General features: G+C 43.0%; 1 protein-coding gene across 1 annotated transcript in view; it reads right to left on the bottom strand.

The window, feature by feature from the left end:
* Positions 1-423: 423 nt before the first annotated feature.
* HS6ST1 (heparan sulfate 6-O-sulfotransferase 1) overlaps positions 424-15,725 on the bottom strand; it is a 197,376-nt gene continuing 182,074 nt past the window's right edge. Inside the window, exon 2 of the mRNA XM_082319403.1 lies at positions 424-1,470. Within this exon, the coding sequence (XP_082175529.1) occupies positions 762-1,470 (709 nt within the window). The 3' untranslated portion in view covers positions 424-761. The remainder of the gene's footprint in view (positions 1,471-15,725) is intronic.

Here is a 15,725-nt window from a genome sequence, read left to right as displayed (position 1 = left end):
TTTGGGACCTGCTTGTGAAACAAATCTGGGAGCCCTGTGCATGAATTCCCTATTAGTTTTGTGATGAAGTTGCGTATGTATATGTGATACCAGTGCAATGTATCAAAACCGCTGTGCTAAGTACATATCCTAGGCCATAGTCAATTTGCTTTAATGTTTCTCATCCTCTGATGTTTTTCTTCTTTTATTTTTATGGTGCTCTACTTTCTGGCAGTGGCTGCCAGCTGAAACGAAGCGACCACCCTTGCGCTCAGATCACAGCCTGACAGGATAGCACATCCTCAACTTAGTCACCGTTATCATTTACTTACAACCAATGCAATTCCCCTCCCACCTCCAAAAACACCCACAAAAGAAAACCTCAGTTTCCTTGTTTTTTAATTATATATCTTTATATCATTATGCTCAGGGGGTAAACAGATTTAAAAAATCCTACTTCTGCCATTTGTGTTTGAATTGTGAGGATAAGAAACATTCTTTTGTATTTGGCCTTAAGAGTGGGTAACTGCATTTGTGCATTTTTTACCTCTGCATTATAATGTTGACCCTTTTTTTATTTTTATGTATTTATTTATTTTTTTTAAGAATCTCATTGGTCTTGTAAGAAACAGTAAAAAGACCCTATGCTTAAGGAAGCAATCTATCTTCTGTTTTACAGACTTGCTTTTAAATAAAATATTTTTTGTTGTTTTTGTAATTTTACTTCCATGATCTTTTATATGGAAACCCTAGAATATCATTAATATAAAAGTCTGCCTAGGCTACCACTTCTCTATAATATGGCTCATGTAGTCCTCAGTGGGCAAGCGTCCTTGCTCTTCGGTCTCTTCCTTGGGAAGTGCTTCATTGGACCGGTGAAGAAGCCTCTCTTCCCGATTCTTTATCCTCTGCTCCATCCTCTCTAGCTGCCGTTTGTACTGGTAGCGCTGTTGGAAGAGGTCCTTTGCATAGTCATAGAGCTGCATGTCCAAGTCATTGAGCTCCTCAATCCTCCGGATGGTGTCATTATCCACCTCCACCCCTCCTGCCCTGGTACTGTTGTACTGCATAAAGGGCCGGATGAATTTCAGATTAAAAGTTCTCTCAAACAGGTATTGAGTCTTTCTCTGGAACTCTGTCAGGCCGAAGAAGGCCATGTCTTTGAGGTTCTTTTTTGCGCTCTCCAGCAGGATCTGTGCTCGCTTGTTCTCTGGGATGAAAGACATGTTGTAGCAGCCCACTAAGCTCAAGTCGGCCAACATCCTCACTTGGCGGTTGTTGGCCAAATTATACGGGCAATCCATGAACTCCTGCAGCGTGCAGCCTGACCAGTCTGTGCCTTCATAGCACGACGGCAGCTCTTCAGGAGTTGGTGTCCTGCCATCACACATGTGCAAGGAGGTCTTCCAAGTAGCTCCTCGTTGGACGTGACGCCATTCGCTGAGGTAACGAGATACGGGGTCTCTCAGCAGTGTGATGTAGTAAAATTTTCTACAAGAAGAAGAGAAAATAAAATAAATATTCTGCTAGTAACAAGAAAGATGCTTGGCAAGCTGAGATCTGGTGCAGATATCAAAAAGACAAGAGTAAATCAACATCACAGCATCCATTCCACTGTACTCTTAGATTATTTTCTTCTTGCAATATCTCATGCGAAGTAGTTTGTGGAACATTAGACCCATGTTTCTCTTTCTCATTGCCCACCATTTTAGTCTTGCCAAGTAGCAACGCTTTCACGGGGACATCTATTTCCAGCAACAGACTGCAATGTCAGAACAAATCATCAGGATTCAACCGATCTACCAGCTTCAGAGAGCAACTGTGACTATAGGGACTGCTTGGCCTTTCACACGACCATGCGCCCTCTGAATCAGCCAGGACTTGCTCTGCAGGACAGCCCAGCAACTGCTCTGTTTATGAGCTGGGCCTACCGTTTTCACTTTGTGCAGTTGCTGACCAGGACACCTACTGCTTGATTGATCTGGCTGCCGAGCTGAAATCTGGGAGTCTGCACCAAGTAGCAGGATAACACCACAGGAACATAAGTGAAAAATAACGGGAAATCAGGAATGCAATATGCTTTGTAGAAAGAGAAGGCAAGAGTTGACAACCAGCAACAGTAGCAATAGCTTGTTCTCATTTCAGCTAATCTGCTGTCAATTCAAACAAACTTAAGACACACTTTTGATACACGAGACTAAAAAGGAGGAAAAAGCAAGACAATCAGGAGGAACACACATAGTGACATGGGGCATTCTTGCTGTTCCAAGTATAATGAAGTCCCCAACAATACAAGCTGTCCCTTGAACTGAAAACATGACAGCTGTCCTGTACAGAGGGACCCTCCAGCTTCAGTCCACCTTGAGCCTGGATAAAATTCTGGGACTGGTAGCAATGGCAGTCTGCAATGACCCTCTCCAGACAGAGGGAAACGGGCCTTTTTTCACTAACTTCCAGTAGCCTGGGACTACGCTGTCTCCGAATGTTTCTAGAACAAGGAAATACCTTCTCTAGTTGCTGAAGCTGGCAGGGAATTAAATCCACATGTGCTCCCGGCGCATGGGGCTGTGTGACGCTGTGCAAAGGGGAGCACCTGGCTTTAGCAGGGTAACGCGCGCATGCTACTGGAAGTACTTCAGGTAGGGGGGGTGGTGGGTTCATTTCCCCACCAGAAATGCATCTTTGGAATGCTGCTGTGGGTCACTGCCCCGCTGGCATGGCTTGGGAGAGCTGAAAGTGATGGCCGTTGTGAGGGCACTGCACAGTTTTTTGAGGGGAAAAAAAAAGTAAAAAAATTCTGCTTTGGCTAATACTAACACACCCTTATTTTCCTAGCACCTCCAATATTATTCTTCTTAGCAGTAACCTATATTACTGCAATAAGAGTAATTTAATTTTAAGAAAATAACATCAAAGACATTGCCCGGGAAGTCTGATTTTAAGGAATGTTTGCTTTCCCAATTTATTATTAACTCGCTGAAGGGTTGTTCCAAAGCAGTAAATTTTGGTCTTTCCAACAATGGCAATGGGTGTCCACTCCGGCTCCAACTCCTCTCCTGCTTTCTGCCTTCAGAACTAGGGCTGGTAAAAACATTTGCTATTTTTGGAAACTTTTCCATCTCTCTTCATACCAGGGGTATCACGCTGTCTAGTAATACTGTCTAGTACTGTCTGTGTACAGGGAGAGGGGAGAAAGAAGGGGAGCAGAGTGCATAAGAGAAACACCTCCCTTAAATTTACCTCTTTTTCCTTCATTTACATTGCAGCCTGTAATGATTCAACTACCCAGACTGAGATGCAGCTATAATTTATATAGACAGTGCTAAGAAACCTCTAACAGATGGGGATAAAATATGACAGTGGAAGGAAAAGGAAAGCAATGATGAATGCCAGATGTTCAAGCAACAGACACTGATGCGAAACAGTACCAGCATTTTTTGACTTGTGAACTGTAGTGGACTTTTTATTTACACTAACGTAATCCAAAGGTTGCATTTTTTCCTGAAACAGGTTGAAGCCCAATTATTATCATGTGGCTTACAGAAGCAACTACAAGTTTCACCTAAGATCAGGGACTCATTTGTGAGGCATCCAGAGATACAGGAGGAGCTGACTCCTGTTCCAGCCTGCAGTCTATACAAGTATGGATAGGGAAAAAAAGAATTAGTATCTGCATTTTGTAGACAAGGGAACGACAAATATTAAATGATGTGCATGAAGTCAAATGGTGTTTGTGGCGGAGCTGGCATAAATCTGATTGCTGTAAGCCTGAGTCCAGTTCATCTTTTCTTCCTCTCTCTCTGTTTAAACTTCAAGAGTCTATTAGTAAATCAGATTAATAAATATCATGCAAAGCTTCTAGGGTCCATTGAAACAGAGACAGCTTCAAGAGGACATGGACTGAAAAAAGGTTAAGGAGCAAGTATTTATTTCTTCACACCTGCACTGTAAGAACTATTATTTTAGTTGAGGCGATGCACTGGTAAATATTTTACCATGAGCGATCTCTCTCAGTGAATAGAAAGCACAGTAAAATAGGTTACGTTTTTTTAATTTATACTGAATTTGATGTGCCCCTTCCCGGGCCCGTCACATAGAAAAATGCTTGAAGGAGGGGAGCTGGCCTCCTAACAGGGAAACAAGATATATCTTTGGAAACTGAAATACAGGCAATGGAACGAGGCCCATTGAGGTACTTTAGGAAGCTGCCCCCCAAAAGGGCATAAATTAAAAAAAAACCCAAAACAGAACAGAGAATGGAATGCAAAAGAATAGTTCAAACCGCCTAAGCTGAGGTGCACCATTGACATACTGAAAGTTATACTCCCAAACCTGTATTTAGCTTTCTAGAAGGATATTGGTTTCAGAGGTGCAGATTCACTCAGCTCTCAGGAAAGTGAACAGCACACCTTTAGGAAGACTGGAGCCTCAGCAACCAGAGAGATGAGCCACTTTGATATTAGATGAATGACCGTGGAAGTATTCACCCAAGGTTCTTAAGATACTGAAGTTTCCATTATCAGACTGTAACTGGGGGATTGCCTTTAAGTTCAGCGAAAAGTTAGGTATCTCTCTAAAGCATCATCCATTAGCAGCATCGTTATTAACATCGCAAGCCAGAAAGTCGGGGGAACTTTGCGCCAGCGTGGTTGAGAACGCAGGCAGTGCCACTTGTCAGCAGCGGCTTGAAATTTATGAGGAACCACATGACTAGTAAGTTCTCTTTTGTCATCAGAGATAAAATAAACCCATAAAATACATGCAACTGTGAGTGCCCTTCCTTTCAGCATGGCGCCCCAGACAGCTACTTAACTTAAGTATTCCTAAAGGCTCATTTCAGAAGTGTGGTCTTCTCCTAGCCCAGATGGTTCCACTCAATACTGCCTCATAAAAAACCCAAACAGCCCCAGTTTGGTCATGCAATGCCAAGTCGCACTGGCCTTCCTGGAGTTAACAAGCTTGAGCAAGAAAAATGGACATTCTAGTTAGAAAGACATTTCTTTTCTTTTTCTTCCCCTGTGAAGCTGGGCAGAACAGCATTACTGCTCTTGCAGGCTCCCCTTCCACATATCCATGGGGTTGTGATCCCCAGGGGGACAAAGAAAAGCAGAAGCTGAAGTCACACCTCTGCCTTTCCTCGGATTATTGTCCCTGGCGGTCCCAATGTGAAAATCCACCTGAAGCTCCCTGGGGCATTTGCAACTTCAGCGTCGCAACTCAGATCTGCATGCAAGCTGCACAGTTTTGTCTGAGGAAAGAATCACTAGCGTATTTATTAAACAGAGCAAAATGAAATCATGTTTTTGATAAACAACCCTGTATTAGAACTGAAGTTTCAGTGAGAAAAAAATCCAATATTAGAAAGGAAGGGCAATCTTGCAGTTGTAGTATACAAATGAATTCAGGAAACTTGAGCATAAGTACCCCTTCTGTCAAAATTAGCCTATACGCCCTAGACAAATCTCTCTCTCTCTGCCTCTGTTTCCCATGTGTGAAGGGCTGACAATGCCTCCTTTGTCTATTTTGGCAATTCAAAACATAACATCTTTTGGAGCAGGAACCGTCTCCTTCAATGATTATGCAAAGCCCCTGTTTCAGCATGGATTGAGGTCAGAGGACAGTAGTTAACTTGAGGCATATTTTCATGACACAGGCGTCAGGGGCACTGCTGCCCTACAGGATTCCCACCCTGGACCTCTCCTTCCCATTCTCACATAGCAGCACAAAGCAGCCTTAGTTTTGCCAGCAGAGTTTTTTTTTTGCAGGGCCATGCTGCAAACGCAGTCACTGAGCAGATCTGGGTTAAAAATAACCCCTTCTTGCAGACATGAGGGAGTGGCTGAAGCCCCCATTTAGTAATATTCTGCCTTAATTCCTGTCAGCAGGTTCCTCAGCTAATGAAGGGGGAATGAAACTCTTCTTCCTCTAAAAAAACCAATTCCTTCTCTTTTGCTAATAACCAGTCAACATAATTCTGATAAAGTGACAGATTCTAAATATGATGCTATTATCTCTCTTCAGTTCATTTCCATTTATTCTTTCCTACACTCCTATTCGATATACCCTTCTTACTTCCCACTGCTGGTCTCTAAAATCTGCCAAGAACTGCTTATTTGACTGTGCAATCCCCTATTCTTTGCTGTGATTAAATGCTCCCCTCCCACACAGCCAAAATATCTCATTTTTTATTTCTACAGGTTATTCACTGAGCTTTCAAGCATCCCTCACAGGAAAAGCAAAATCTATAACAAGTCCCTCTTGACTACTGTGGTGGCCTTCCATCAGATAAAGAGCAAAATAAGGATAGCCACTTCCAATCATACGTGCTCCATCCCGCCTGCCAGGAGGGGGAAGGGGAAAGAAGCTGCATAGGTCAGCTTCAACCACATAACCCCAATCTGTCAAAGCAACATGCCCCCAGGCTACAATTTTTCTACTGCTAAAGAAAAAAATAATAAAAAAAATTTTTCTATGTCCTTGCTGAATTAACTGAACTGAACAGGGTGTTTGCCAGCTTGCAGGAATGAGAAACACTCTGTTTTGTTTAAAAGAAGTAGTAATGTCAAATTTGTGGCTGATTTAAGGCATCTTTGTAAGCCAAGCCATTTATTACGCACTCCTCAAATCATTTGGGAGGGTCCTTATTCAATTCATACTGGCTCTCACTGTAAACAGTTTATCACTAAAACAACTAGTGGTTTTGCCTCCCACCAGCGACATGAAAAGGCGCACCTACCCTGCCGTTAGTCTGCAGGGACCAAGGGAAGAAGAACTAGAGCAGTCAGCACCCCTACCACGATCACTTAAACCCTCACCTTACAGAGACAATTAAGGGGCTTATTAGGTAACAGCTATCTCCACTGAAAACGGACAGTGTATCCTAAAGGAGCAGTTCCAGCAATGACTTACAGGTAAATAATACGTAAAGGTGAGTCAGGTGTCTCTAATGATGGATGAGCTGAGAATGTGGCAGATGAAAATTCATAAGGAATTTATATTCTCATTATAAAGTCATACTAAATGTTACCTACAAATAACAGACGTAAGAAAATCTCTTTTATCCTTCTGCACAGAGCTACAAAATGACCTTCCGCTATGGTGGGAAACACTGGGGTGCAGAAGAGTCTCCAGCCAACCTCAGCGCTTCCTTCAGTAGCAGCTGCCTCCTGCCGTACTTACCACCAGTACATCAAACCCCTGCTTACCACTCTTAAAGCCCAAACTTGGGAAGACTCCATGTATTTCCATTTTTTTTAACTCTACAGTCAGATTTCTTGCATAGCAAAACACACTCTCAGTTAGAGATTGGAATTTAATATATGTGCAATGATTACTTCCTTTGGTAGCAAATAGCCCTAATTTTCCTCAGTCTGTTTCCTCTCATCTGGTGTTCATTTAGACTCTTCCTGCATTTCACACACAATAAACTCTTCAGCCCTTCAAAAGTCATAGAAAAAGAAAGAAAACCCCAAACAAACAAATAAACAAAATAAACAAGTCTCTTCTGTCCCTTATGTTTAAATAAAGGTTGCCACACAAAACACCAAAAGCCAAGCAACTTAATAGCAAAGCCAGTACTCAGACTGTATAAACACCTACATCAGTGTTTTTCTTTTCCAGTAAAGGAGGGGGGTGTCTTTACAGCAAGTCAGCGCTTGCTTTGGTAACTGGGTTTGTTTTGCACAGTTGTGTTTGTTTTGCCTGATGGTCTCTGCTCTTGGGACTCTGCTGTACTAAAAGATAGGATGTTTTGAAACCTAACAACCAACCGTTCCACAGGCTCTGCTCACCCTCCAGATCTTCACTCAGGGGCTCTTCCTAGGGTCCGATTTCACCATGGGCCAATTCCCGCTGCAGTGATCCCTGGGCCGTGCCGCTGAGACCTAACCCCTGAGAACAACCCTCAGGCTGCTTCAGGAGCTGGAGGCAGAAGAGAATACTCTCGTACTACAGACAAATTGACACGCTTTTCTTCCAAATGGAAAAATTAAACTCTCGCAGACTCTCTCGGCTGGATGCAGTCCAAAGCACAAGTTTCTAAATACACAAGGGTGGGTTTCAGCAGGTAGAACTGGGTGTTTCGGTCCAGCTACCCCTTCTTGAAAAGGAAGCTGAGTTGTGGGGAGGCTACACCCTTTCACAATTTGGCTGTATTTCTGAGAGAGTTGAAACAAAAAGCTGCTATATGAATGCCTGTCTGTGTGCAGATGCTCCAGAAACCACTCTCCTGCTTATCCTAATCTCAGGCAAAGTGCAGTCTCCCATGTCACACCAGCTCCAAGAAACCACTAATAACTGATCTGCACCCCCAGCTCCTGTTAAGGCAATGGGGGAGTAAGAAGGGTCGTTCTTCCAGGGTAGCTTAAATGCAGTTTAATACAAACATATATTCCTCCATTCCCAAGAAAGGGGTTTCAAAGCAGATTCTGGAGTATGTGGAAGAACCTGGCCTAGCAACTCGGCATCTGAGCGCCTGCTGCGTGCTCGGAGCTTTGGATCCTCGCTGACATGACACGTCTAACTCCCCCTGAAACACAGGGTGCAGGGTGAGCACCAGCAGCCCCTGAAAAAAGAGCACTTCTATAGCTGGTGACATTTATTTGGCTTTTGGGGCTGCAGCCTTACCTGCTGCCCTTCCAGTTCACAGTTACTGCCCAGGAGAATTGCAGTTGGACTAGATGATGATTGTAGGTTCCTTCCAGCTGAACTGTTCTATTCTGTTCTATTCTATTCTAAAAACCTCTTGGGGAAGAACAGATTAAAAATGGAAAAACAGAGTCAACTCTAATTCCAGCAGCTACAACAATACTGGCTAAGCGTGTAAGTAGATCTGTACCAGATTTCAGACTGTAAATGAACCTGAGATTATTTAGGTCTGGTCTTTTGGATTTAAATAGCTGTGGAGTCAGAATCTATTACATATTTCTATCTTTTAGTAGGAATTAAAATGTGTTATATTCATTAAACATGCACTTAAAAATACCAGTACTCTTTAAGCCTGAATTTAAAAAGTAATTTAACTGTGAGTAGGCATGCATGAAAAGCCACACCTCTCTTTTTTCCCCTGAGTATTTCATAAAATGTGGAGGATTTTGAATGCTTCACAATCCTGGTGATACAGCCTTTCATCATACCATGAACGGTCACGCTGCAGTGCCAGCCAGGGAGCGTGACGCTCGTGCGTGTGTGTACCTGTGTATACCAAACACAACACATCTTTCCTGCAAAGGCAGTAGAAAAGATAACAGAAGCTGACAGTGAAGAAGGAGACAAAAGAGCAAGCAGCAGCTCAGGCATTTCACAAGAGGAAAAAACACCCCTCCATCCACTCAGAACAACTTTAAACAAAAGCTCCCCTTTTGGTGTTCGCAAGACACGCACAGGCTCTGAGTCACAGCTTTTAAAACACCGGATAGAGTCAAACACAATTGCAAGGGCCTTCTCCTGCCTGGTGGTGAAGAAACCTGCAGACATGAAACCAAGGAAAAGATCAATCTGTGTGCTCGGTCTGGACAGCCTGCAGCAATCCAGCCTTGATTTTGGAATGCGATAGGAACAATAATGTTGTGGCTCTGCACGTGCCTCTGCACACATAGTGGCTGCAGCGCAGTAACAGCTCAATGTGAGATGTCTCTATTTAAAGTTGACCTACAAAGAAAGGTAGGTCTACAAAGCAATAGTTGGAATACTGTAACGTATATATTCCTTTTACATAGATATTCCTTCTGAATTATATTGGCAAAGGCTGCAGAGCTGCAGTGGAGGTACAAAGGACGTAAGTCAGGCCCAAGGACAGATGGGTGAAACCGTGGTTTGTTAGAAAGCTGGAAGGACACACGTAGCCTTGATACCCACCTTGGGAGTGGCAGTATGATCCAGACTATTCCATACTGATGAGATATATATGGTAATACAAGGGAGCATTTTATGTGTGTAATCAAAAGCAGCATCAAGATAGGTACGGTTGGGTATTAATTCCTCTGAAACCATCAGAAATGGACACTTTCAGATCATTATCTTCATAAATGAAATGAGGGTACGCTTTTACCTTAGATCTCAGTGTTGTGCAGTACTGATACTTGCTGTGTTCATAATACACTGTTGCACACTCAGCCCCAGTTCAGATTTGTTAGCAATATACTATTAATAGGCTTTTACCCAGGAAACAAGTATGGTCCTATCACCCTCATGTCTCATGGCTATTTTATATCCAATTAGCAGAATAGACACAGACTATGAGTTTTAACAACATCTCTGCTTCTTAAGAAAATTGAGCTGCTGTGTAAGCACAAGAATTTCCTGTTGCACTGTCTCTTGCAAACAAGTTAATCTAAAAAAAGATACATGACATGTTATGAACCTTAGGAGTGAACCACCAGTTCATTTTTCAAAATGACAGATGTGATGAAAATTGGCCAAAGGCTTGGAAAAAAAACTTGGGGGTCAGGGTGAGGGGGGCAGATGGGGGTGGAGAGGAAGGCATTCCAGAGCCCTCTGGAGCCTTGGACTCCTCTAGGACCCATTAAAAGCTTATGTTACTTGCACCGTTTATAAACAAGCGCTTTCTTTTGCCATCATAACCTTCCTCATATCAAGCGCTCAGGAAGTGTTGACTGCTGTCTTCTACTGAAGCAAGGCACCAAAAATGATGGCAAGTTACAAATCAAATACCTTTGATTTATTACCTTTCCCAAGTTTCAGGAGGTTTGTTGTGATTCCTAAGTGACCTTAGTAAACCGGCTAATCAATAGCACATCTGAATGCTGACGGACTGCAATGGAAAGTTTCACTGCCAGAAGGATTACATCAGTGCTGGCAGAGGACAGACGGTAGAAATGTGGACTGCAACCCATGCCTATTCTTTGCATTCTCTTGCTTTTCATTATTGCCCCTGCTGTCTTCCAGGTAGGAAATTTCAGGATGAAAAACCACTGCCATTCTCCATAAGAAACTTTTTCACTCCCTTCAGTTATTTGCTCTGTTGCAGAGACTTTAATTTTTATTGATTTTAGCATTACCCAAAATGCAGATTTTAGTAACACATTACAGCCATATTTACTATAAAATAATTAATTGTTAGTAGGGTACTGTACCCACTAATTTTTTTTAGTTTCTCCCTGTATGTTAGGCACATTAGAATCAAGCAAGAAACAAATCAACCCCTGAAGAAGACATTTGTAATGAGACACTGAACTTTTAATCTCTGTGTCAGAGACCAATTTTCACTGGATAGGTAACGTAAAATAGCAGTTTTCACCCTGTCACTAGATAGTTTAAGTGGAAGACATTTGGGGTCTCATTCTAGCTCCAGGGGGTAAGTGCTGTCCCCTAATAAAATGCCAGTGCAGGCTGCCATGTTACCAGGGAGGCTGAACTTCAAGTCCCCCCATGTCATCAGGACACAGATGCACTGGTACTGCACGGAAATCTGCACAGCTTCGTACTGTCTTTGCCCTGGGAAGAGAGTGAATGCCAGGGATTCAGCCTCCCCAGGTGTCAAGACAGATAAAATGAATAAAACAAGTGCATATTTTACCTAATAAAGCAGGATTTCTGCATTTGATTCCTGCACACTTCAGGATGCAGAAGAAAGAACAATCAGGATATTGCCACACAGAAAAAAGAAAACCAGAAGCAAGTTGAAATAGCTCAAAGACAAAGCAGAAGTAATATGCAATATGCAAAGATATTTTATCCGAATCAGCTGCAAACAAAGCAGATAGGCTGGAGTTTGCATTTTCTTTTGAACTGTAAGCCAGCTTCTCTTCACAGGAGAAGAGGAGCTCCACTAGCAGTGAGATTCAAGAAAGATTCAAGAAAAGTCTAACAGCATGATAGACAGGAAGTATGTCTCTTGAAGAAGATTAAATTATAAAGAAACCATACAGGAAGATTAAGGGAGCAAGAGGAGTCAGAGGAGCAGATATCGATCGCTTATGCAGGACAATTGAATTCCTCAGCAACTGCCTGCCTCAGCCAAAAGGGATGCAATATTTGTGTCAGGCAGCTGCAACTGCAACACAGACACCCATGAGTTGCTTGTGGATCAATCTTGTTCCAATCAAAAACTGATGGATGGCTACTTTTATTGATCGGAGTGGGAAGACTCAGGAAACAGAATTGAGATGCACAGAATTTTGAAACTAGATTGACATGTCCTGGACGTACAAGTAAACATTATTATAACTTTCAACCAGCCAGGGTACATCAAGAAACAAGACATCTCAAGGAAAAAAACCACAAAGAGCAGTGCAACCCATTCCTGGAAGCAGCCACACTGCAAGCTGTTGCAAGGACTGGTTTCCAAAGAGCTCCTCTGTGTGCTGGCAGTTCACTCCTAAGGTTCATAACATTTCATGTATCTTTTTTTAGATTAACTTGTTTGCAAGAGACAGTGCAACAGGAAATTCTTGTGCTTACACAGCAGCTCAATTTTCTTAAGCAGCAGAGGTGTGCTGCACATAGGGCTGCTAGCAAAAGGGAACAGCTACTGCCCAGCAAAGCAACTCGATGTGAACTAAATATTGCCATACTAATGGCATGAGATAGGTGACTGGTCCTAATACCATTTACCCAGTTCCTTCTTAAAATTAGTGCTGGGAGAGGTTCCCACACTGCTTTTGTTCTTGCGAATAGTCGCATTAGTGGCTTACAAAGAGTACCAAAGCTCCCTCTTCTCAATTAACTGACTCTCCCTTGCTCAGGAATAGCAGATGCTGTCAAGCAACAAATAGATAATCCTCAAGAAAGCAGAGCTACTAATCAGTCACTTTTACATTTAAGATCACTTGGAGTTGCCACGGCCTTATACTGTTTTTCTAATTAATTGCACTGGAACGCACTTAAGCAAGCCCCGGATCAAAGAATCATCTGCACAGATTGAAATAAATCCTGTCTGTGTTGCTAATGCCTTGGAAATGGATGACTTGCTAAGCATTCAAAATCCTGGGTACCAATGGTTTAAAACTACAGACAGTGTGAGACACTTTCAAAGGAATAGATTTAAGAATAAAGAGGAAAAAGCTCCCTTCGTTTGCTCGTAAAAGACAATTAAACAAAGGCAATTGTTCAATTAATTTATTGTGGAGTTTGTATATCCTTACTCCCCACCTTCCTATCACCAGAAATCACAGTGCAGGAGTGTCAATTTTCATTGCCGCAAAACTTTATCATCATTACAGATTTCTTTTTTTTATTCACTTTTATGAAGGGTTGAAATATTTTCAAAATAATTATAAATAAAAATGACTGGGGATGGATGTGTTACCAGTTGCTGCAATAAATCACTGTCTCTTCCTGCATGAGTCTCTCTCTCATGGTTTAGACTATGATCAGAATGCCTTTGATTGATTTACAATTTAGTAATCCAGCCATCATCATCCATAATTCTACAATAAACCACGCCACTTAATGTAGCTGTTGCAGATGTTCAGAAGTTCATTCCCTGCCTTTTAGGAGGTGATATCTAGACAGCAGCTGCAGACACCAGGATTAGCTGGGGAAGAAAAATCTGTCTCCAGCACAGGAAAACATCCCATTTTCCTACAACAATGCCCTGTCTTTAAAGCTGAAAGACATGCTGCCAACCTTGATATATCCAGGTTCAATTATTAAACACCAAATACCTATATGCATACCCTTGCCAGTTGCCGGGAATAACAAGATGCCTGACTTCTGTCTAAAACACATTATTTCCTAGGAAATGAAGACATTACTAAAAGCCATACGCAACGAATCCATCAAAGGGTACGCAGCAGAAAGCAACTGATCTTGCACAACCCACATTGCAGTGCATTCTGCATGTGCCACAGCATCCAGAGTCAGACCTATGGCAGTGCCTAGAGTTTGCTCTTGAAACCACTGCAGAAGTTGGGCTGAGCAGGGAGCCTGATGAAGAGGGTGCTATTCATTATGCTGTTGCTGTGACCAATACCAGCCCTTCCTGACAGCACAACTGGAGACTTCACAGGTATCATTACTCATTTTTTCAGAAATTACTGATCTGAAAACAGTAGGTTAATTCTTGGTTTCAACTTCTTTTGCTTGAGCCTGAAAACAACACAGCATGAGCTGGCCTGCAATTAACACTTTTGTTAATACTGTTTCCTAAAGAAAAGGAAAATATGTAACACGCACAGTACAAGGTGCAGATATTTTATACCAAACAGCACTAGTAGTTTCCGCCAGCCTCAGCAGCCACAGTTCATTTAAAGCAGGCCTACAGAAATATCCAACAGGAACTGTCAAAGTGATGGTCTAGGTCACAGAAACAATTTCTCTCCTAAGTGAATCACCATACTGAGGAAGCTAACAAAGACTGCAAAATTCATTAGCCGAGCAGTGCTGGAAAGGTCTGCTCCAAATCCATCACTGATCCGTCTAGGCCAGCCAGCATCCTGTCTCTGACAGTGACCTGTCCCAGGCGCTGCCGAGAGAGGTGCAAGGAATAGCAAAGCTATTTCTAATTACAGGAATCCTCGTTTCCTCTTAGCTGCACTCGCAGGAATCACAAATCAGACTCGTGGTTTGGGTCTTCAGAGGGACATCCGAGTCTTTAAAACTTCAACAACCACAGGATCTCTCTGTTGGGTGATCCCTCAGATCAATACATTATGAGGCTACAAGAGTTAGCAAATCTGAGTAAATTTAAGGTCCAATGAAATACCAAGTAGGTATTTCACAGGGACAGCACCCCTGGACTGTGAAGAAGGGATATCATGCCCTAACAAACCATGGGTCCTTCTGCTTATAAGGGTGGTAAATGAGATCCCTTGCCCTGTGGCTAGCAGGAGCACTTACGACTACCAGAAAAGCGGCAATGTGTTGAATGCAATTTTGAAAAGCAGCTTTTTGATTAATAAATCCTTGAGAGACTTTTTTTTTTTTTTTTTTAAATACAGGCCAATATTTTTGCCTTGCCTTCCATTTGAGGGACTCTGGAGGTGTCCTAGCTGGCTGAAAGGCAACCAAGCTCCTCTGCAGCTCTACTGCAGATAAGTCTAATTACATGCTTAAAAGTGTACATTGCAATTCCCCAAAGCACTGCTTTCAACTCAGAAAACCCCTTCGCATGTCTCCAAAGTGCAGAGTGTGACTATTCCTCCTGCTTCTGTTGTGGCCTGGGAATACCCCAACATCCCAGTGCAAAGGGAAAACCCAGCTCTCCGAGACCCAGCCCGGCTGCGGGGCTGGATGCGGCCCAGCTCCCACTAGATGGCACCTGCCCGCTGCTGGATGTCATCCGCAGCTCAGCGCTGCCCGCCTGGTCCAGCCTGGAGGGGAAGCTCTCCTTACGGCAATATTTTTCTTCCCTTCTCATGGGATTTGTTATGTCTTACGTATTAAGGCGCCAAGTGCAATTGCATTTCATTGGGTTGGTCGGGGAGGACGACAACCGGACTCAGTAACTCTGAGTATCTCCGTTTCCTTGCTGGGGCTGGAGGCGGCGATGCCAGCGCGACAGCACCCCACGCTACGCTGGTCACCCTACAACCGGGTACCAACCGCAGCCTCTGATGGGGTGGCATAACCAAGTATGAGAGTCGGCACAAGCGCGTTCTCCCAAGGCAATTCTCTGCACATGCAACTTTCCTTCCAGAGGGACTTATAGTACTTGCCACTGGTATTTACACTTCCAATTTAACAGCATATATTTACTGCTTACACAAACGTTGCATACAAAGTGCCCCCCGGCCTGCAGGTGATGTTGCATACATAAACCGTGGAGCACTGGGTTTTGCGTGGAG

The sequence above is a fragment of the Platalea leucorodia genome, assembly GCF_965183815.1.
Source record: "Platalea leucorodia genome assembly, chromosome: 8".
Lineage (NCBI taxonomy): Eukaryota > Metazoa > Chordata > Aves > Pelecaniformes > Threskiornithidae > Platalea > Platalea leucorodia.
Note: the sequence above shows the minus strand (reverse complement) of the source record. Positions and strands in the feature narration are given on the sequence as shown.